Genomic DNA, 26,290 nt, shown 5'->3' on the forward strand with positions numbered 1-26,290 from the left:
CTCGGCCAGAAACAAGAGCTTTAGCTTTTGCCCACATTCTATAACGATTTACGGGAGCAATTTATGGCTCTCGAGTATTAGGTATTATTTTTTCTCTCAAAAGTTTAATTATCATTGTGACTAAAATGAAAAACACAAAGTCATTTTTATAAAAAAAAAAAAAAATTAATTTCATAATAAACTGCACTGCTTTTTAAAAGCCACAGTTGTTGCAAAAAAAAAAAAAAATTAAAAAGCCGATTTAAAAGTAATTGTTTTTGATTAGATTGGAATAACTGATAAATATAAAAATTTTACACTCTAAATTTTATTGATAAAATATAAAACTATTTAACTGCTAAAAAATAAAATTATTACAATCTAAATTATTGCATAACAATTTTTATTTTATGTAATGAACTATATGTTTTATATATTATTTACTTTAATATATTATTCACTTTTATTATGAAACTTTTAATAGTTGTAATGATTCTTAAAATGCCCACATTCTATTACAATAAGAAAGTGTAAAACATTTTTATAAGCAGTAAAAACTTTTATAGCTCTTTGTCAAATTTTACCAAATAATTTATTAATAAATAAATGAAAAGCTAGCGTGAAAACCCAAAAACAACGCTCATCTAAAGAATTTTTTCATGGTACAATAAATGACATTTGGTATGTATATATTCCTGCATTAAGGTTACAAACATATGCTTGTAACAAGTATAAAACCAAATTTTGTGTTTAAAAAGCAATTTTTTTAATGAATAGACAGATAGCAGATAATCTGCTATAGCATATTTTATATATATATATATATATATATATATATATATATATTTATATATATATATATATATATATATATATATATATAATCTGAATATTAATAAATATCCCCTCTGGTGTATAAAGCACGCAAGAGTACTTTAACAAAAATTTTATTCTTATAAACATTCAAACTTATTTGTAAATAATGAGCATATTCTACAAGTTCTCAGGAAGCGCGTGTAGACGCACGCCTTCTTCGCCCATGTTTAAAGTAACTTTTTTAGACCACGGCAGTTAACATCTTTTAACTTTTAAAGTATTGCAATAATTTGCGGTAAAAAGCTAAACTTATCTACTGAGAAAAAAAACCAATTCTAAAGAAAAGAAACAAAATTGAAGTGAAATATAAAATTTTAATTAAATAAACTAGAAAAACTTTTTATGCAACTTTTTTTTTTAGGGTGGTTGTAATTTTTAGCTACCGAATTTATTACAAGTTAAGCAAAAAACATATTTTATAACAATTTAACAACAATTGAATGTTTTGATATGCAATTTATTCACAAATTTTTATCAGCTTATATAATTAAGAAACTAATTTCCTATGTATGCTAGAACAATCAGAAATTTTGTTAATATTTTTTCTTACATTTATTGTTTTTAGCATCTTTTTGCTTTTAAAAATGTTTTTGCTATATTTAACATTTTTTTCTCAATACTTATATAATAGGAAAATAAGAAAGTAAATTGCTATTGGTGATTAATAAATTTTGTAATGACAGAAGAAATTAAATGAAAGAATAGCATGGTTTCTTTTATAAATGTATTAATTACATTTGATGCCTGTCTGAAACTGTTTCCTTTATTTTGCCCAATATCCATTGTTAATACAAATTACTAGAAATATGAAAATAATAAACACTGTTTGAAAAAATGTATTTAAAAACTTTTAAACACATTTAAAGTAATTATTTTTTAGGAGTCTATTTAAAACTTTTAAAAAAAAAGCCTATTTAAAACTTTTAAAAAAAGTTTTAAATAGGCTCCTAAAAATTTTGTTTAAAAAGTTCATTTTGGCATTTGGCATTTGTCAATAACAATAGTTCATCAGGAAATAAACTATCAGGTTTAAATGTATAATTTGGAGAATCCAACAAAAGTGCAGACTATTTCAATGCGGGTAGTGAAAACAACTAAATATTTTATATTTGAACATTAGTATTGATGACTTTATTTTTTTACATGAAAACGTGTTAAAAAATAAAAATTTTTACAAATAAATTAGTTTTCTTGCAGTGCATTGATAAAAACATAAAGTTTAGCAAAAATATTTGAAAAACAAATTTTAAAATTGTCTGTATTTCTAGCGCAAATAATAAAGTATTTCCTTAATATAATTAACTGACAAAAGTCATAAATAAATTGTATATCAAAAAATATTCTTATTTTTACTATATTCCTATCTGCTTTTTTCCTTGACTTGTATCAATTTTGGTAGTGGAAAATAACAAACATTCTAAAAAAAAAGAAAACAAAAACATTAAAATATTTAGGTATATTATTTTTTTGACAAAATTTTCCTTTTTTTAGTTTTCTTTTTTTTTAGTTTATTTTATTTAGATTTTATATTTTATATAGCATTCATTTCCTATTTTCGAGTATTGCTGTTTTATTCTCTGTTGTTTCATATAACTTTTTTTTTGCCGAAAATACTTAAAATGCCTACTATATAAAAACATGGTCAAGTTGTCTAAAAAAATTACTTTAAACGTGGACAAACAAGACATGCAACAATGCGCGCTTCCCTAAGTGCAGTTGTTAAAGCGTTAACTACTTCATTAAAATACCGTTGTAATAAATTTTAATTACATAATTAAAATACTGCTCAAAGATTTCTATAGAGTTATTTGAATTTTACCAAACAAAAAGTTTTTAGCATACCGTAAATAGGCACAAAGTAAATTCACTCTTTGCGTGCATGAAATGCTCTACATCTGACACTTTATCACAAGATCTGCATATATGTACAAGGCCTATAGTAGACTTTTTAAGTTGCCCGTCGCTATTTTTTATAAAAATTTTGCATTCAGCGAGATTGCTAAGTGTAGACTAGAAATAATTTGTGTAAATAAAAGCAATATTGCAAACTTTTAATCAAATAAAGTACATGCCGCTATATACGCCTTTAGGCTTTTTACTTTAAGTGAGCACTTCATTTTAAAAAAAAATATGTTCCCTTTTTTACAACAACAAGATACTGACAAATATAAAAAAACAATTTACAAATACTTTAAAACTTTGCTTTTAATGTGTTGTTATTACTAAGATCTTATTTGTTACAAAAGCTTAAAAACTATTGATATTTAGAAAGTATTTTAAATTACCCTGTTGTAATTAAAACTAATTTTAAACCACGCTAAAAATTATTTAAACTAAGTTAACAAAAACTATTAATTGAATCTAAATTCTGTATTTGAAAAAGATTATATTTCCTTATAATTTATTTCTTAAAACAATTTTATACTTAACATAACTTTTGTTTGTTGATCACAATTTATTTATTTATTTTAATTTTTACACATTTAATGTAGTATATTTAATAAAGGTTATAAACAACTTATAGATAATTTTTATCAGTTATAATAAGATATTTGTAAACATAATTTATGTTCTTAAACCTATGACATCAAAAAAACTTTACTTGATATTGAATTAATAAGAAACAAAAGATGCATTAGTGAATAGAATTCTCTTAAACAAAAGCACTTCTTCCTTTATATAAGAAAAAAAAAGTTTTTTATTTCCTTTCAGTTATAATAATCTATGATAATCTATGATGAAGGGAATTATATTTTACGTAATGAATTAGTTAGCAGATGATTAGAATAAAAATTAAATAAACATTGCAAAACTATTATACATGCATTTGAAACTTAATTTTACTTTCAACGTTTCTCTATTTTACAAAATTTAAATTCAAAACAAAATTTAAATTCATGTTTAATTTAAACTCTATTAAAACTAAAATCTTTTTTTATAAAATAATTTGTTTCTTTAAAAAATTCTTAATTGCGGTTAAGTACTTTTATTACCTAATACTTTTATCACCGAATATTTTCTAAATAAACATCACATAAATGATGTTAAATAATCATTTAAATAATCAAAAAAAATTTTCTTATAACTGAACGCTATCGACATTTACGAAAAAAGCAAGCTGCGTAACGCTTCTTAACAAGGCTGTAAAAGTATTTTTTTGGCACATTTAGTTTTATTACTTTATATCTAAATCCTAAAATAAAATTTATTTAAAAATAAAAACTATAAAACTTTTTAGTTTTTATTTAGGTAATATTCAATTAAATTTATTTAAATGTTTAAGTGCTCTAAAATTCCTAGGAAGCGAGTGCAGTTGCACGCCTTACTCGTCCACGTTTAAAGTAATTTTTTTAGAAAAACTGACCACGGCAGTTTGCATCTTTTAACTTATAAAGCGTTTCAATAATTTGCAGCAAATAGCTAAACTTATCTAAAAAGAAAAGGAAAAAAAACAATCCTAAAATAAGACAACAAAATTGTAACGAAATATCAAGTTTAAATAAACTAGAAAATTTTATAATTAAAAAAAGTCAAAAAAAAAAATTTTTTATAAAACTTTTACACAACTTTTGTATTTTTTTTTCTTTAAGTTGTTGTTGTAAAATACATTATCTTTTATAACGATTTAACAACAATTGAAAGTTTTGATATGCAATTAATTCAATATTTTTATCAGTCCATATAATTAAGAAACTAATTTGGTATGTGCACTAGAACTATGAGAAATTTTGTTAACTTTTTTCTTACGTTTGTTCGCTTATTACATTTATTCGTTTATTTGTCTTTTCAGTTTTAAAAATGTTTTTGCTATATTTGACGTTTTTTCTCAACACTTATGTAATAGGAAAATAAGAAAATAAATTGTTATTTATTTGTAAAATATATTATTTGATTAAAAAATTTTGTGATGACGGAATAAGTTAAATGAAAGAATAACATAGTTTCTTTAATAAATGTATTTACCGCATTTGATGCATGTCTGAAATTGTTTCTTTTATATTGCCCAATTTCCAATGTTTATACAAATTACTAGAGATAATGAACATAACAATTGCTATGTTTAAAAAAATGCATTTAAAAACTTAAAAAAATGTTTTAAATAGGCTCCTAAAAATTTTGTTGAAAAAGTTCAGTAAATTAACAATACACTAGCCCACAAGATTTTGGGGCATCGGCAATAACAATAGTTCATCAGGAAATAAACTATTGGGTTTAAATGCACAATTTGGATAATCCAACAAAAGTGAAGACTATTTCCATGGGGGTATTGAAAACATCCAAATTTTATATTTAAATAATAGTATTACTGACTTTTTATTTTTTTACATGAAAAACTTGTTAAAAAATTTTTTTTTACAAATAAATAGCAATTAGTTTTCTTGCTTTCCTGTGCATTGATAAAAACAGTAAATTTTAGCTAATGCGGTAGTGGTGTAGTGGTAAAGCGCTCGCTTCATAAGCAAGAAGTTCCGAGTTTGATCCCCACCAAGTCCCTGGTAGTACCGCGCTAACTTGTTTCTCCGCGCAGCAGCCTTGTTCGCCAATGTTTGTGTTTCGGAGTTGTAGAGTTGAGAGAGGGTTATAACCACTATTAAGTAGCCTCCTCATCTAAAGTGGCCTTCTCGGAGGTGAATAACAAAAAAAAAAAAAAAAAAAGACATTTGAAAAACAAACTTAAAATTTGTCCATGTTTCTAGCGCAAATTATAGAGTATTTCCTTAATATACTGACTAAAAAAAGTCACGAAAAAATAGTATATCAAAAAATATTTTAGGCGTGGATGAATAAGGCGTGCGACCGCAAGTGCTTGTTCATCCACGCTTAAAGTAATATATATATATATATATATATATATATATATATATATATATATATATATATATATATATATATATATATAAACACACACACAAAACATTTAAATCAGCAGTCTGATGTCAAATTAATTTTAGGAGCTGTGAGGACTTTAGTACATATATTGACTGATATAGGAAGAATGCGCAAGGGAGTTGTTGCTACATCAACTAAAAAATATTTCATTGGAGTAGCAATACACTTTTTTCATAACTCATCATTTTTTTTTTTTTTTTGAAAAAAAAAACAATATTGGTTAACTTCAGTAAAAAAAGTCCACAAATGTATATCTATATACAATATAGTATAAATGTGCCAACTTAACGAAGCAGACATAAGTGTTTACATATAACCTTAAGATCTTATAAAGTATTATTGCATATATTTTATGTACATATATTTACAGTTTATGCATGTGTAAAAATTAATAAAATGTGATAACTTATTTATAAGGTATTAAAAGAATGCCTGCTTATTTTATTTATGCTAAAACAATTTTATTTTAGAATATCAAAATTGTTAAAAATTTTGAAGTTGTACATAATCATAACATAGCAAAACATAACCATTAAATGGAAAAGGTAACCATGGTTATTACAAACAAAAGTAATAAAATAAATATAAAAAGAAAAAGAAAAAATGAAAAAATTTATTTTTGAACTGTATAACATTAAGAACTTTTATGAAACTTGTAAAAATTTTTAAATGTGAAAAGTAAATTTATTCTTTATTAGATACATGAGGTATTAATAAATATTTATAGATAAAATTTAATATATATCGAATGGAGGAAGTGTTTGTTTAACGGTGAAAAGTAAAAAGTTTTAGGAAGAAAAAATAAATCAAAAACATTTTGGAAATAAAAGTTTAAAAAATAAGTGTATATACAAGAAAAATGTTTTTTATTTTTATTTAAATAAATAAAAATAAAAGACAAGAAAAAAAAAAACCGAAACAAATAAAAACAAAGTTAAAAGAAAAAAGTCTTTGAAAATGGAAAATAATATATTTATATTTTTTGCATTTTTCTGTCAATTTAGTTTTTTTTTGTTTTTGTTTGTTTGTTTGTTTGTTTGTTTATTCACCTTCTTAAGGCCAAGAAGGCCACTACAGACGAGGAGGCTAGTTATTTGTGGTATAACCCTCTCTCAACTCTATAACTCTGAAACACAAACTTTGACGAACAAGACCACTGCGTGGAGAAAGGAGTATAGTTCATTTTCTATATCTTGATATTTAGTTTTAATTAACTAATCTATGTAATGCGTAATATAGGCTTTAATTTTGTATGCAGTAGTGTTTGTATATTTATTTTTTTATTTAAGTTTGCATTTATTTTGCTTTTTTATATTTTTCTGCAAAAAAAATTTTCTCTTATTCTTTCCTTCTGATTTTATGTGGTTAGAACTTTTGTTTTCTCTTACATTTTTTTCTCACTTATCTTATCTCATCCGTTCATTCTCTCTTTTTTTTTCATTCTTCTTAGCCTTACCCCTTTATATTTTTGTTATGATCCCAACTTTTTTAATATTATTGTTCCTATTACTTCTTTTCTTATTACTTGTATTAATGTAGTTTACTTTCTTTATTATTTCCTTGTTTTAATACTTTTTTATTTGTTTATTTTATTAAGGTGTCACTCCATTGACTAGTTTTTAACTATATGAGTGACACCGAACCTAACTTTGTAAATTATAATTAAATTAGTAATTTTTGATTTTATGGTTAAATAAATGGATAAAATAAAAATTAAAAAAATTTAAAAAGGAAAACAAATAATTACATTTTTGAAAGTGCAATACATTCTTTCCAATCATTAAAACTTCCAGATATTTCAACACAATTTCCACCTTTATTCCAAACAATTTCAACCTTCTTAAACTCTGCTGGGACACTTAAACAGCTTGTTTCTTCATCCACCTCACCTTTAAAAAAAATTTATAGCATATTAATGATAATTACACACAGTTTAAACATGTTCAGAATTTTAATTGCGGTTGGTAAAACAAGGCTAAATTATGCCGAAAACAGCAATTTTCCTCAAAATTTTAAAAAATTAATTCACATTTTTAAAATAGCAATTCACATTTTTCACATTTTATTTCATTAATAAGTTACCATATTTCTCTTTTTTTTCTAATAATATTTAATAACTATTAATTTTCAAAACAATTTTTAAAACAATGATAAAACATTTGCCAAGTTACAATGTATGCAACTTGGCAAACTTAAGTTGGAGAATAGGATTTTTGTTAACATCAAATTGGGAATTTCAATTTTAATAGCACAACAATCCGTCATTTATATTACTATTATATTTATTATAGTTTATACTACCTTTATATTACTTAATAATATTACAAAGTTCTAACAGCCAAGAAACAGAGCAAGCTTGAAAAAATATAATCCAAGAATTTAATGATACACCATTTTAAATAGATATAAAATCTAATCTTAAATCAGTCGACTTCCTCAATATAACCTTCAACTTAACAGAAAACCCCTATAAACCTTTCAAAAAACCTAATAACAACCTCCAATATGTCCATACTTCTTCTAATCATCCACTAAAAATTCTCAAACACTTACCTACTTCAATATGCAATAAACTTTCACTAAACTGCTCAAACAAAGCAATATTTAACTAATCCAAAAATGAATACAAGCACTAAAAAACAGCAGATATAATAGCAAATCCCTTAAATATTAATTATACAAAAAAATAAATAAATATCATATAAAAAATCCAACCCCAAAAAATTGTTAACGCAATATTTAATGGTTTAATCCCCCATTTAACAAAAACATCTCCACAAATGTTGCTAAAATATTTTATACCCCCTACATCTGTACCCCCCCTATTAAAATATTTTCAAACAATGTCCACTATGTTTATATGAAAAATTTAAAACTTTATTCATATTTAAAATTATATTATACCCAAAACATAATGAACTTCTAAATATAGGAACAGAAATTACATCTAAATGCTGTCAAAGAAATAAATTTTTAATCAAAAATTACAAAACTCGCTACAAAGCCAACTAATCTCTAACGATTCATTATTTTATTTAATCCATTTCTAAGCTAACTAAAAAACTATTCAAATACATAGCTCATGTAATTTATTTCAAAATTTAATTAACACATTTATATTTTATATTCTACTATACAATACTATATATTTTTATATTCATATGTTTTAACTAATATCTATATATTTTTATATCTCTAAATATATTTTTGTTTGTTTATGTATATACAGTATATATATATATATATATATATATATATATATATATATATATATATATATATATATATATATATATATATATATATATATATATATATATATATATATATGCAAATATGTGTATATATGTCAATGTATGTATGTATATATGTATGTATATATATATATATATATATATATATATATATATATATACATACATATATATATATATAAATATATACATACATACATACATACATACATACATACATACATACATACATACATACATACATACATACATACATACATATATATATATATATATATATATATATATATACATATATATATTGTCCTAGATTTACCTATAGGCCAACAAGGCTGCAACCTAGGGCCCTAAAATTAAGTGGGTCCCTAAAATTTAAATTTTGGGGCCCAAAAGATTTTTTGGGGTCCCAAAATTTAAGTGAACAATTTTTTAAATTTAAAATTAAAAGGGATTGTCCATAAATTACACAATGCTAAACTTTGCTTAACAACAAAACACCGAAGATTAAAATTTTTCCTCACAGAGCCTTAAGTTAAACAAAAATCATAATAGCAAATTAAGTTTAATGAAAATCCTTGCATAAAAGAGCTTAAGGTCTCCTACTTTTGTTTTTTAAATAAATTTAGCGTTGTGTAATTTATGGATGATACCTAAGTAAAGAATAAAGTTATCAAGTCAATTCTATTAGTATGAATTTTAAAAACTAATTTTTATGCGGACATAAATGGAAACATACATAAACTTAAATAACCTCATACATCTAAATAAGTCGTGGCCAAGTTGTGGCAACTAAATACTATATACGTGGTCAGGAACAGAGTGCAATTGCATGTCTTTCCGACCAAGTCTGTTACTTATTTTATTTTATTTAGAAAATGAATTGATTAGGGGTTACCCATAAATCATGTCACGCTCTAAGGTGGGGACGCAGTTAGTGGTTTTGTGACAACTCATACAAAACTTGCTACTAAAGTGGTACAATTTTGTGACAAGGAGGGGAGGTCAAAAACGGTCAAAAATTGTGTGATATAATTTATGGACAATCCCTTATACAGAAAAGAATTTCAAAAGTGTAAGAAAAAAGCTGAAAAAGAACAAGAACTTAAAAAAATTCCGAAACTTGATGGCTTTTTGATGAAAGTCAGAAGGACAGAGGAAATTTCCATTACTTTTTTTGGAGAAAAAAGTAATGGAAATTTCCTTAGACCCATTCCTATCAGAACACATTACACATTGCGGTCAAATTGGTTCAGGAAAAACTTCATACTCGTCTAAGACAGTTTGCGATGAATTGGTTTCTTTAATGACAAAAAATGTTCTGAAAGCTATCGTGACTGATATAAAAAAATTTCAAAATATTTTGGAATCTTAGTGGATTCTACACCTGACTTATTTCATCATGATCAACTTTATGTTGTTCTAAGATACATGCATGAAAAATATCACAAACCAATTAAACAATTCTTACAGTTTATACAAATTGAAAGTCATACCGAATCAAACTTAGACAAAGTTACAGAACTTCTTGAATAAAATTGGAATCAACTTTTCAGACTGCAAATCTCAGTCAAACGATAATGCTTCTAATACGTTGGGAAAATATAAAGAAATGCCAGCAAAAATTTTAGAAAAAAATAATCTTGCGTAATATTTTCTTTGCGCTGAATATTCTTTAAACTTGGTGGGATCTTCTGTAGCTGATGTTTGTCTAGACACTATAAATTATTTTGGCATTGTTCAACAAATTTACTCAAATTTGAGTTAAAGGATGATTGTATATTAAGAATCCAGACTTGGACAGGAAGGCGTGCGATTTGGAGTGCGAATATGACCACGCAAATATTTGTTGTTTTTAAATCATTTTGAAAAATTGACCGCAGCTGTTAAGACTTTGTTTACATTAGTTTGTTTTCATTTTAAAAATGCGCCAAAAAACTTTTATCTTAACTTAAGAAACTTTTATCTTAAATAAATAAACTTAAACAAAATTTATTTTGAAAAAAGAAAAGAAATCTTCGTAGAAGAAAATAATGAAAAATAAAAAAAACTTAACTGAAACTAAAATAAAAAAAACCGAAAAAATACTTGACTAAAATAAATAATAAACTATAACGCTAAATTAAGTTTATAATTACGTTTAGAACTTTTAAAATTTTATCGTTGCTAATGTTTTTATAATATTATACGAAACTCTTTTAAAAAAAGTAACAACTTACTTCTAATGATTGTTTAATAAATACGCGCATTTAACAAAAAAAAGATTCTCAACAATTCTTCGTAGTAAAAACGAAAGAAAAAATAACTAAATTGTTTCTTTTGAACGAAAAACGTTTACATTTTCTATGAACCACGTTTATAGAATAAATTATAGAATTAGTTTATTAGCGTTTATAATCATAAAATATGCATAACTTTATAAATTAAAAAAATAAATATATTATATAGGTATACTAATATATATGTATATATATTAAATATAAAATAATAAGTTAAATATAAAATAATCATGTAAGTTTTTTTTTAAGTTTCCTCATAGCTTAGACTTTTTTTTTTGGCGCATTTTTAAAATGAAAAAAAAGCATTTTAACAGCCGCGGTCAAGCTTTCAAAATGATTTAAAAATAAAAACTGTTTGTGTGGTCATACTATCGCATGAAATCGCATGCCTTCCTGTCCAAGCCTGAGAATCTAACACAACTTTTGGATTTTTGATTAACATGAACATCAACAACGCAAAGCTGAAGAAAAATGTTGAAGAAATTATTGAATAATATCATGAAGATATCAAAATGTCTTTGTTTAATGAAATTTTGCAACTTCATAACTTTATCAAAACTAAACATCAAGAAACAGCTATGACTCACTTATTTATTTATAAGCTGATAAAAGAAAAAAATTGTATGCTTTATTATAACATTTCCGGTGAAAGAAGTTTTTCAAAACTTAAATTGATCAAAAGTTTTTAAGAACAAGTATGAACCAAGAAACTTTGAATAATTTATCATTTTATCTTACAATGCGGATTTAATAAAAGTTCTTGAAACGGATTCTCTAATCAACAAATTTTGCCAAGAAAAAAATTTAAAAAACTCTATAAGTAAAACATTGTTAAAATTTACTCTTATGCTGAAATGTTACTTATTTTTTTGCATTTATAAAACCTAATTATACATATATATATATATATATATATATATATATATATATATATATATATATATATATATATATATATATATATATATGTATATATATATATATATATATACATATATATATATATATACATATATATATATATATATATATATATATATATATATATATATATATATATATATATACAGGGTGTTAGTTAGCCCAATGATGCCGCGTATAAAGGGGAATTCCCTATGGGCTTAAAATTCCCAAAAGTCAATGACCTTTTTTTTTAGAGTGTTTTTTTCTGACCTTTTTTAGAAAATTCCCAACATTTTCTAGAACAGCAACAATAAAAATTCCCAATACGGCAGAAATACGGTATAAAATTTATTTCTGGCTAACACCCTGATATATATATAACCCTTGGAATTAGGAAAAATGAGGTCAGCAATAAATTGCCGACCTCAAACTGTTGGAGGTAGCATAAAAAATTTGATACAAAGGGGTTACCATAAAGCATAGAAACGACCCTAATTCTCTAATAACCCTAAAATATATATGTGTGTACGCGCGTGTGTGTGTTTACATACTTACAGTATAATACTTACATACAGTATTATACTGTCGCATACTTATGCAATTTGTTTTTTATGAAGTAAAATGAAAAATTGACATAAAAAAACTCTAGACTTTTTTGAAAAAAGGCCCCAAAAAGCAATTTGATCTAGGGCCCCAAAGGGTTTAAATCAAGCCCTGCATATATATATATATATATATATATATATATATATATATATATATATATATATATATATATATATATATATATATATATATATATATATATATATATATATATATATATATATATATATATATATATATATATATATATATATATATATATATATATATATATACATATACATATATATATATATATATATATATATATATATATATATATATATATATATATATATATATATATATATATATACATATACATATATATATATACATATATGCAAACTAAAATATCATTAAAAAAAGTTTTTAAAAATACTAAATTTTAAAAGATTTGTAATTTATTATCAAATGTCCATATTTTTTTGTATTAGAAATATTATATGTAGCTTCTTGAAGCAGACTTGCAATTCAGTTTAAAAGCTACAGACTACAATATAAAAACGCACTAAAGCAAAAGAAAAATACCTTCTAAAATTATTTTTTCAGTGGTAATTAGTGGTGTTTTTCTCACAACATCAATATCATTTTCTAGTTTTGATGAAATTGATTCATTACCGTTACATAATAAACTACACGGTACAATTGATGTTGCAGTACATGGTAGATTACTTGATGCTTCATTAACTTTATCTTCTTTTTTATAGATTAATTCAATTTTATCGTTATTTTGATTTTCTTTGGCTGTATCACAAAAATCCTTTGATTCTTTATCTGGCACATTTTGTATTATTACTATTTCAGAGTTTTCTCGGTGTATAGATGTCTGTTGTAAATCTTGTTTGTTAACGACAGTTGTAGGAGTGCAATTTTTCTGTAATAATAGGTTTGAAAACTTATTATGCTAAAAACACATGACTAAAATTATTTTGAACAACTATCAGAATAATATCAATCAAATACAAATGCTGATAGAAGTAATGAAATACAACTTAGCTGTCACTGGGTAAGGATTACTTAGGCCCAACTACAAAATTAATATTATTATCATATATTTTGAAGAAACAAAGCTTGTCTGCATACCTAGTCTCATCAAGGAATGAAGATATTACCTTAAATTCACGCTTTACTCGTTTGTGCTTTATTTGTACTTATTAGATAATTTATTTTAGATTTTCATAGCTTGAAAAACCAAAGCTGCATTTTTTTTTTTTAATTTTATACTTTTGTAGATAGGCCTTTAAGATCCTAAGCCTGTATTCATACCTGTTTTGTTCCTTTTTTTTCTTCAACGCTTGATGTTAAACCCATTCTATTTTTTATACAACAAAAATTTAAAATTACAATATTAAAATATAATATATGCAAAAAAAGAAAATTTACATTATTACATATTTTTTAGTAATAAAAATTTATATGCAAGAACTGAAAATAATAATATGATATGGACCAGAGGATCCAGAATTTGGTAGTTGTTATTCAAGCACACTGATTATTTAATTTTTTGCGAAATCTGTGCATGATCGAGACACAAAAATTACGCAAAAAGGTAAGCACTTTTTCAATAAATTTGTCATTTATTTTTCATGAAGTGTAAAAAAGTGCAAAGTCCTATCTAATTTAAGATTAGTCTACTTCCGGTAAAAATTGTTCAAACTTGAAAACTTTTAGTTTACTTTCAGTGGTTGATCCGTTAATTTTGATGCTCAATAATTTCATTTAATAAATACCTCAACGGATATGAAGAAATATATAAACCACTAATAGCGGCTGTGAGTTTAGTGATGGTGATATAAATACTTTTTCATACCCGCTCTGAATTTGTTTGTGGTTCATATATTTCTTTCACGGGTTTAGGTATTTCATCTTCTACTTTAACAATATTGCAACAATTGGTTTGTTAAATCTTCTTCCTATAACTTAAACAACAAGTTTTAAAACAATATAAGCTTCAAATATATATCAGCACGCGAGATCTAGGGCGTCTATCATCTGGTACTTGTAATCAAAATTCACAAATAAAAATCAATAATTTATAATTAATTTCAAATTATGAATTTAAATATTCACCAATAAGTAAATGCCGATAAAAGTTTAAATTTATTATCTGAAATTTTTTATTAATTGCTGATGTTTAGGAGATTTTATAAATTTAAACTTTTACCAGTATTTAAATATTGATAAAAGTTTAAACTTATTATGTCAAGTTCGTTATATGTTTAACAAATGCATGTTCGTATTTCTTAAATTTTTTCTTACATTAAAACTGCATCATAGTACTTTTTAATTAAAGTCAAATTAGAGTTACAATTTTATCGATTGTTTGTGACTCATATTTCTTTAACAGGTTTGGGTATTTCATCTTACAGGTTTGGGTATTTTATCATTACAATCGTAAATAATTGTAATCTAATTTACAATAATTTTTTGAGTTGTTTTTTGTTGGAGTGACTCGAAATGCTTTTGGTACCTTTCCGTGTTGTCTAATATACAGTATAAACAAAAACCTAACTATATTTTATGGTTCTATATGATATAACTTTTACGAAACCTTTTTTGCATATATTCTCTCGCTAACTAAAAGCAAGAAAAAACTTTTGCACCTCAACTGCTACAGCAAATAGAAAATTGTTCCTCTAGTCAAAAAATACAATCTTACTTGAAACCTTGACAAAAAAAACTTCATGCATAGCAATTAGAGCATTCAAACACAAAATAACCAACGACAAGCCAAGGAATCCTAAGCGATCCTACGTCTGGAAACAACAAACACGCCGTCAGCAACCAAATAATTTCTATGTGCTTATCTGCTGGGTAAAGAAGAAGCGAACAATCATTTACCACGAATTTACTAAATGGTTAGTTTCAGTTAGTATTCACGGTTAAACCGCCACATCAACTTCTTTATAAAAACGCTCTTTATAAAACATACAACCGCTTGAAATATTTCCGTTATCTATAACTACAATTCCATTTATAACCACCGGTCTGTTTTCAACGTAAACAAATCAATAGGAGGTGTTTGTATCAGCCTATTACTGCCTAATTTGCCCTGCTGTGGCTGCCCCAATCACCATCGTTTTTTAAAAATCTTTGGATCAAGGTGCAGTCCCACAGGCGCGGCATTTGATAAATATAATGTCGCTTTTCAAAAAAGGTTCTAGACTGTATTCAGTAAACTACAGCCAATCTCCTTCACCTCTGTACCTGTCAAAAATGGTAATGATTAATGGTAAAAGACGAAATCTTGCAGTACCTTGTAGCCAAAATATTACCAATTTGTCAATAAAAAAACATAGGTCACAAGTCTGCTTGAGCCCATGGACTTAAGCTACAGCGTATTTCGTTTGCTTTTTGTGAACAAGCTCTTATTTGACTTGTCCAAAGCCTTCGATAAAGTCCCTCCCAGAAGACTATTGCAAAAACTTGAATCCTAAGGAACCAAAGGTAACATTCTGAATTAGATTAATGTTTTTCTTTTAAATAGATCGCAACGAGTTCTTCTTAGATTACGTCATCCAACTGGAAACAAACTACTAGTGCCGTTCCTCAAGGTTCAGTGCTTGGTTCTACGCTGTTCATTATTTTCATCGAGGATTTACCCAAACACGTCAGTAGCAAAAGCATCTGTAAAATGTAAGCAGACGACACTAAATTTCTACGTGTCGTCAAAACCGACAAAGACAAAGCTCTAACCAAAGTATCTGTAAAACGTATGCAGGTAACGCAAAAATCACCTGGATTCAAACCTGGATAATGTTAAAACCTGCTCATCTTTAAAAAATGTAGGGTTTTGCATTTAACAAATACAACGTTTTCCTACATGTTTACTCAATAAACGAGCATAACGTTAACGGCAAATTCACTAGAACAGAATTCGAGTCAACAACATCCAAAAAAGACATATGTGTTCAAATCTCCATTAACTTAAAGCACGAGAATTGAGAAAAAGTTGCTGTTACCAAAACCAAAGTCTTTGGAATCTTAAAACACACAAAGCTTATTTACTTAACATACCTAACAAAGAAGAATACTTGCAACAAAAATGGAGACATTCTTATGCAAATAAATCTCACATAATAAAATGTTGCTTTTTGTTCTTTTTACATACTGTTATAATTTAAGTAATAATGAAATACAATATTAATGACGTCACTTCCCGTCTTCTCAATATTACGGTTATTAGTTACGCTATTTATATACGATAGATGTTCGTAGTTCTTGTGTAACTTTTTTCTTATATTTGATAAAAGCCAAAATATATATGAAAGACTATTTTATTATGGTTTACAACACATACTATATTTTTATTTATTATCCTAGTATTTGAATCTCTCAACTTTTTTTTAAAAAAGTCACAAAAAATTATTTTTATACAACACACAATTTTCTATATTTTGCTAAAAAATTGGAGACTACATAATAACTGTCTATAAAACGAACAATCCCATTCCACCTGAGACATCATAATAATATAATACACGCACGTTGAGTTATTCGTGACCATGACTGGGTATGGCTTTTGCTGTCAGACCTAAATCACAGAGTTGTGTGCATATCTTTATATAATTCTAAATAACTGAAACTACTTATATAAATATGTAAATGGAATTGTTGTTGTGATGAAACTGTGATTTGATTTGAGTATTTCAAAAGTTTGTATTTCAAAATACTCAAATAGAATCGGTATGATATTTACAAAAAGTATTTATAAAACCTATCAATTATCAGCATTAATTGGTTTTTATTGGCAAGTACCAATATCATTTATTTCAGTTAAATTGTCTTTATAAAAGAAGCATGTTTAAAAGGTTGTCTCAGTGATTGTGTAACAAACCTTACCGTTTATTGGAATTTTATATGCTTTTTTTTCGTTTTGTAAAATATTCAAAATTTCTTTCAAACGCTCAAAACGAATTGTCTGACAATACCAAGTTGAAGAAGGGTAAGCATTTTCAAAATGGAGTTCTGTCTCATTGATAATATTAGTTGGAACCATTGAGTTTAAAAAGATGGTACTGCCGTTTACCACATTAACATACATACAAATAAGTATAATAATTTGTTGGTTCATCACTGTCACATCCTTGTTTGTATTCATAATGCCCAGTGCTGCAATCGAATCTCCATTAGTAATGAACTTTATCAAATTAAGTTAAGAGTGCATTAATCTTATGAAAATGTTATTAAGCAGAACAATTTATGAAAAATATATCAACTTATAAAAATCTATGTGTTGTAATCGTTGTTACTCCATGACTGCAAATAATGATTTTTGTCAATTCCATTCTCTATTTTAGGTATTTAATTTTCAATTTTTAATATGAATAATTTAATAAACTTCAAAATAAGGGTTTTTGAAATATTAAAAAAAATTGATAATTTTTATTTTTTAGTATTCATTTATATTAAAAAGATTTTTGTTGGAATCATAGAAAGACTTTTTTTTTTAATGTTACTTATTGTGAATCATTTATTTTGAAAAAACTTAAATTTACTTGAACAACCTCAATTTTTTATGATTTAAAGTTGTATTAAAAGTACATAGATTTTTAATTTCCCTATTTGCTTTTTAACTACATGCGTATTTATTTCCATCTCCCACAAAGTTTACCTTATATGGCTCAAATTACTTAGTACACATGCTCCTTTTTTTCAATTGTATGGTTTTAGGTTCTGGAAAATGCAATTCAATTTTGAAAAATGTAAAATTATACATATTGGTATTAAAAATATTATTTATAAATATTTTATGACTAACATTATTGTAAAACAAGAATTGATGACTACTAAATTAGGATAAGATCTTCGCGTATTAATTAAAATGGTTTAGGATAGAAAACACAAATTAAAACTGCATCATCTATTGCAAATTACAAATTTGCTATAATCTGCAAATCATTTAAGTAGGTAGATAGTAAACGAATAAATTTTTTATATAGCATTTTATTCTTAATGATATATTTTAATAATAATAATAATAATAATAATAATAATAATAATAATAATAATAATAATAGATAATATAATGGTAGTTATCAGCATAATATTATTTATAATAATTAGTTAATGATTTATTAGTATGGTGTCACTCATACAAAAGCCTGATCAAAGGAATGACACCATATTTAAAATATGATATAAGTAAAAAAATATGCATACAGACATACATTAAAACACATAGACTAAAGCACAGAACATATATTAAAAGTAAACATGTAGAAATCTAAATTTGCAGGTTATAATAATATAAAAAGTAAAAAATAAACAAACAAAAAGTAGGGGAGATTGGTTATCACACTTTTTACGCTTTAGAGTGCTTATATTTTATTTTTCATTAAATCAAAGTCAAACATTGCACAAAGGTAGTTTAACTATTTTCAATAACTATTACAACAATTTCATGACATCGAGTTCAATATATTTTGTTAAATCATTTTGACTGACTGTGCGACAACCAACCCCAACCACGGGATAGTTGTCACAAAGTGTCGGGTTGGTTGTCACAATTTGGCAAATGAACTAGTTTCTACCTCTTTTTGATGCTAACCTTTGACCTGCTTTAGGAAGAGGCCTAGTACTCTCAGGTGGTGTGGTTGAATTTTTTAAAAACTAATGGAGTGATTGGGCCATGATCAGAGTTTTATTTGATACAAATGGATCTTTTAAACTTCCGTCTAGCCGATTAGCTGATGTCTGAATAAATTTTTCAAACCTTTTATTTGGTGGTTCTAGTTGAGCTGAATACGGTTGGCAGATTTCTTTATTTGAATCAGAATATGAAGAAGATGGATTTAGGCAATCAGTTACACAATTTGAACAATAATCAGTATCAGTAAAAATATTAGGATTTAATAGGTAAATACTCATTGCAGCAAAACCACTCAAAATATTTTTGGGAGACACAGCCTGTGATACAGCTTGTAATGTCGTACTTTTGAATGACATTATATAGCACTAACCAAGAATTTGAGTAAACGGTTCAAAAAAACAACGCGCGCAGTTGATGCAAACGTAACAGCCAACTGCCTTTATTTTGTGACAAGTATTCCATTCTATGTTAGTAGAAAGACACCTGTAAATTTACCTAAAAGCATGTGAACTTCATAAGAATTTTTTATAAATTACGTTTCTCAAATGAATAATAAACTTTTTAAATGTACCTTCAAAACACAATGAAATAGTTTCCGTTTAGAAAAAGAAAAACTCTAAGTATGTGAAAATTAACTTTTACATATTAAAAGCTCATATAGCTAAATAGTTTTATACCGCTAAAAAAAATGAAAATAACTGCGAAAATGTTTTTTTTAATAAGGCTTTTGTTGTACGATTTAAAAATTCTAAATCCTATCTAATTTTTTAGAATAAACTTTGTGAAAACCAACCGGCGTGACAACCAACCCCGCTCTCCCCTACTGATCATAAGTAATAACGAAAAGAATATTAAGAGAACGTTTTAATAATAAGGATAATAATGTCATTTTTTTTTTGTCTTTATCTTTAGACTGTGGTAGATCACTGTGGTTGACAACCAACTGCCTACCCTACTTCTGGGTTTTACAAAATAATACATTTAGTTTTCTATTGTAAGTTACATACATTTAGTTTTCTATTGTATATATTTCTAGTAGAGTAGGAATATACTAGTCTACTTTCTGTGAACAAGTTTGTAATGGATATGGTAAATTTTTATTTAAGGAGTCAAAAACAAAAAGAAGATTAGCATACTTTACTAACGCTGGAAAGGTTGGAGTTTTTAGTTTTTTGAAGGACTCTGATGTACCTGATTTAAATGGCTGGAAGTTTATTGATCTTATGGATTGACGTTGAGACGATAGCAACTTGTTAATGCAATAGTTTTTAATTTGATCCCAAACTTGACACAATAACTAAGATGAGATGAGGATAATGCATAGTAAATATTCTTAAATGTAACTTTATCGAAATAATGACGAGTTATTGAAAGCATACTTTTAGCTTGAGATTTTTTGCGTAGGTCATCAAAGTAAAAGTTCTATGAAAGATTGCAGTCAATTAACCCCTCTCTCAAACAATATAGTTGTTTATTATCAATTTTGATTTTAATTTCAACATTTTTATAGAAATAGTCTTTTCTTGAAAATGAAAAAAATGTTGGTTCAGTTTTTTGTAAAACATAAGGAATGATACGACTTGTTGATATACAATCAGCAAACAGATGAGCTGACAAGAAGTGAAAAAAAATGGTTAAATCATTAATGTAGATTGAAAACAAAAGAGCACCAAGAAAAGAACCTCAAGGAACATCATACAAAAACAGATTTATTACTAGAATTAAAACCATTAGCACTTACAAATTGTTTTCGATCTGAAAGACAAGATCGAAACCAGAATACCGGTCCTTCTTCAAATATTCTAGGTAACAAGTATCATTTATTCACTGATAAAAAAGTTGTTTAAATCTAAATCGTGAGGGTTTCTTTACAAATTTTACTGTCAACTTCCGGAAAAAATCAGCAATTGAAACAATAAAAGTTTAAAATCTCAACTTATCTAAAGCAAATCTAGACTTGGTCAAGAATATTTGACTTTTTCGTTTTGTTTGTAAAATAATTAATATGGCATTAAATCTCAACAGTATCGTATATTACTATTTTTATATTATATTATCATTTAATATTTCATTTATTTATTGAATATGAATATTCAAAAACTTGGATAGTTTAATAAGTGAGATCATGCGCTACGCTTAGGTAAAGGTAAAAGGTTACCCTTTTACTTTAACTATTATGTTGTTTTTACTGTTAAAAATTTGGTAATTTTATTTTTATTTCGTTTTAACTTTCTTTTGATCACAAAATATTTACCTTGTCGAAATATAGAAGAAATTCAACGTCGAAAAAATTAGAACTCTGATAAAAAATAATGTTAAAAAAACTAAAGTTGTAATTCCAATAAAAAAAAACATTTATGTAACTAACTTTATTACAATGTTGTAGTTTCGATAAAAAAAAGCAACGTAAGTGTTACTAAAAACAATGAAAAATAACATTATTTTAACCAAGGTTATTACAACGTTGTAATTCCGACAAAAAAAACATTATTGTAACCAACGTTATTACAACGTTGTCATTCCGGTGACAAGTAACATAAGTGTAAACAACTTTAGTACAACGTTGTTGTTCCGATAACAACTTTATAGTTCCGATAAAACAACTTTAGCGTAAAGAAAGCTTTTACAACGTTGGATTTGTTTTATTGACGTTGCCTAAAATAACACTACATAATTGCAATATACATATCGCATTTATCTTAGGTTATGTTAAGTCATATATATATATATATATATATATATATATATATATATATATATATATATACAGTCGTCCCCCGGTTAACGAACTTAATTCGGAGTACGAACTAGTTCGTTATCCGAAAAGTTCGTTAACCGAAACGCGTTTTCCCATAGGCCGCCATTAAAAAATTTTTAATTGGTGGATTTTGCCGAAATAATGGGGGAAAAAATTCAAAAAATTGTCCAACTTGATAAATAAAATAGGCAAAGGTGAAATGATTGAAACCTGAGATTTATGCACTTTTAAAAATTGAAACAAATTGAAATTGTGCATGAAAATTGCTTGTCAAAGTTTTAGAAAAAACTAAAAATTGAACATGAACATTGCTTATCGAAAAATGGTTGATTTATTCACACCAAACTCCTTAGCCAGGTCACTTTGCTTTTCACCTTTTTGCACTCTTTGAATGATTGTCTTTTTCTCTTCAAGAGTGAAAACTTTTCTGCTTTTTTTCGCAGGGTTCGACATTTTGAAAAATCGCAAAATCGAAAAAATCGCTAGGGGGAAAAAAACCTAGCAAAAAGCCAAAAATGCATGAAAAATATTAGTGAAACAAGAAAAGAAAAAAATGAAACAACAAAAGCACACCCAGCACAACCATTCATCTCCCAGGCTTCCATGACACTCACAAAACTGAGGGGGAAATGCTGGACGGCGCGCCCGTCCTTCACGCGCGTGTGCACGCCATTTGGCGGTCCCGGTTCGTTAACCGAGTTCCGGTTCGTTAACCGGGGGAGGATTTTGGGCAAACTTTCGGTTCGTTAACCGAAAGTTCGCTAACAGGGGGGTTCGTTAACCGGGGGACGACTGTATATATATATATATATATATATATATATACATACATATATATATAATATATATATATATATATATATATATATATATATATATATATATATATATATATATATATATATATATATATATATATATATATATACATATATACATCTTGGTAATTTTAAAGTAACAAATAAATTGTGTTTTTTTTTTTTGTTTTACATATAGACGCAGTAAAATTTTGAGAAACTTTAAGGTACTTTTAAATATTTTATATTCATGGTTGATGTGACTTAGCTAGGTTCAAAAAATTCTTTTGAATTAAAAAAAAAATTTTAAATTTTTCATTTTATAAATTAATCAGTCAACGACGAGGGAATGGAAAAAAAAGTAGAGGGTTAGGGAATCATATTCTAGAAAGGTATGCTTATAGGCAGAGATCCAAAATAGGAGTCCGGAATCCAATGTCCAGGAGTCACGCATTTTTACCTGGAGTCTGGAGTCCCGCATGTCGTAAAAATTGCAGGGATTCCGGGATTCAGTAATTTTTTTAATTTTATATCAGCATATAAACGTTTTCTAACAAACTCTTATTAACTGTTACAATTTTTATTAATTTAAATTTGTTTAGCCAACATTTATGTAACTTTAAACCATTAAAAGCACAAATGCATTGAACAACCCTGCGTATGGCAAGCCCTCTGGTATATAAACTGTTCAAAAATGTGCGTGTTTATGCCAAACATTGCCTATAGCAGACATTACTTTTAAAGAATATAAGAGACGAAACACAACATATGCGGTACACAACACCTTTGGTGTATGCAATGATAGCTAGTTGCCAAATTATGCTTAGACTATCCACGCAGTCGGAAATACGTCTTCATCTTTGCCGCAAACAGCTACCATTTTGGATGGGAAAAAACAAACTTTCATGCTGAAGCGCGAACACTGGCATTAACTAAAAAACACCTAAAAATGTCCAAGAGTTGATGTGTTTTTGGATGTTTTTGAATACATATACATTTAAATATATGTATTAATAAATAAAGAAATATATATATATATATATATATATATATATATATATATATATATATATATATATATATATATATATATATATATATATATATATATATATATATATATATATATATATATATATATACATACAGGCCCGCTGCGAATCTTTATGACGCCTGGGGTCAAAATTTCACCAACACCCCATCATATGTAATTTATCCGAAAAATAGTTTGATTACCGATCCAAACGCTAAGAGAGTTAAACTTTTTTTTACTGAACTCACCTCCCTAAGGCCGAAGAAATCTCTTTTACATGAAGGCTACTACTTTTTTAAGAAAAATTGAACAAAAATAAATAAACTAAAAATAGACAAACTGGCTTTATTATATGGCTAGTAACTGTAAGCTTAAAGTGTAGTATCTATTCTACGGTCTCCTTCATTTGAAATTGACTATCCAAACTTTATTCATAGCAAAATTTGCAACTTTTCAACTTCGTTCTAGCACAGAGATTTTGTTAGGTTGTACTCACTAGTAGATTGGTAAGCAAGTATTGAGTCATTGTAGGTCTTAACGCTGTCTTGACCAGTAAAAGGTTATTAAACAACCGCTCTTCTTCAGTGATGGAAAATGGAATCGTGTTAAAAATGCGTAGCATATAGCATATTGATTCAAATTGAAAATGAAGACCCTTCTAATAAATCATTGAAACGAAAAATTCTTTCGGGGTATTCAGATGACGAACCTCTCTAATAAGTTTCTTTTCATCGACATCGTTCACATAGATGTACGTCAGAGTTTTGCATTTGTCCTCCAGTCTATGTGATTCAACTTCTTGATTCAACCTACTATCAGATTCTAAGAGCCATACAAACAAAAACCTGTTCGACAACTTTTCTGCAGCTTAAAATCTGTCTCTTATTTGTTGAATTAGAGTATTGTGAGCGGTATTACATACGTTTACCTCAAACTGCTTCTCTTCATTTTTATAGAAATGAACTTTGTTCTTGACTTTTTTGTGAAAAGTCCATCTCTTTTAAACCAAAGGACTATCCTTGTGTTTAAAAGAGATCTAGTGTTGCAGAGTCTCCAGAAACATAAATTCGGAGACGTGGTTTCCAGTTACACATTTCAACACGCAGTTTAAGACGAATTCTGAAAACGGATTTGAAAATCTTCCCGTACAAAATTCATTTAGTCCATAAATTGCTACCGAGAGATTTTGAACAACGAGTTCAGTGCAGTAATGCAATCCTAAGGCATCTACAAAAAACAATTGTATGGTGTGGTATTCAGGCTGGAAACATCATTGGTCCCTATTTTTTTTAAATGAACTAGGTGTTCAAGTGACTGTTACTGCTGAACGGTACCAAAACATGATTCGAAATTTTCTTGTGCCTGAAATGGAAGAGCAAGAACTAGAGGACATGTGCATTCAGCAAGATGGGGCCACAGCTCATACAGCCCGTTTAACAATTCAGTTATTGAATGACGTTTTTCCACGAAGAATAATATTGCGAAATGGCGATTTAGCATGGCCAGCTAGATCTCTGGATTTAACAGTATCAGACTTTTTCTTATGGGGTTTTTTAAAATTAAAAGTTTATGTGAATAAGCCCCAAACGATTCAACATCTTAAAGACAATATTCGTCTTGAAATTGAAGAAATTCACCCTGAAATGTTACAGGATGTCATGAAAAATGCCTTAAAAAGAGCCGAGAGTTGCATTGCGAATAACGGTTGCCATTTAACCGATATAATTTTCTAATCATAACGAAAAAAAATGTAAAGACTAAATAAACTTTTTATGAAAACCAAACTTACTTATCTTTTCTTTGAACAAAGTTATGGGCAATCAAAATGGTAGCGGGACTTTTGCCCCACCCTGTATATATATATATATATATATATATATATATATATATATATATATCTATATTTATATATATATATATATATATTTTATATATATATATATATATATTTATATATATATATATATATATATATATATATATATATATATATATATATATATATATATATATAAATTAATTTATTATTGCTCTGTTCTTTTAGAACATTGAGCAATCTGTTTGTAGAATACACTAACATAATTTATATATATATATATATATATATATATATATATATATATATATATATATATATATATACTAGTATATATATATATAGTAGTAGTATATATATATATATATATATATATATATATATATATATATATATATATATATATATATATATACTAGTATATATATATATATAGTAGTAGTATATATATATACATATATATATACT

The 26,290-nt window shown here is 26.3% G+C and overlaps 1 protein-coding gene across 1 annotated transcript in view; it reads right to left on the bottom strand.

Moving 5' to 3' along the window:
• LOC105850538 (uncharacterized) overlaps nt 1-26,290 on the bottom strand; it is a 55,876-nt gene that overhangs the window by 21,048 nt on the left and 8,538 nt on the right. The window contains exons 2-4 of the mRNA XM_065793929.1: nt 14,093-14,138; nt 13,355-13,700; nt 7,493-7,634 (exon numbers count right to left, since the gene is read on the bottom strand). Coding sequence (XP_065650001.1) covers nt 7,493-7,634; nt 13,355-13,700; nt 14,093-14,137 — 533 coding nt within the window. The 5' untranslated portion in view covers nt 14,138. The remainder of the gene's footprint in view (nt 1-7,492; nt 7,635-13,354; nt 13,701-14,092; nt 14,139-26,290) is intronic.

The sequence above is a fragment of the Hydra vulgaris genome, chromosome 03 (assembly GCF_038396675.1).
Source record: "Hydra vulgaris chromosome 03, alternate assembly HydraT2T_AEP".
Taxonomy (NCBI): Eukaryota; Metazoa; Cnidaria; class Hydrozoa; order Anthoathecata; family Hydridae; genus Hydra; species Hydra vulgaris.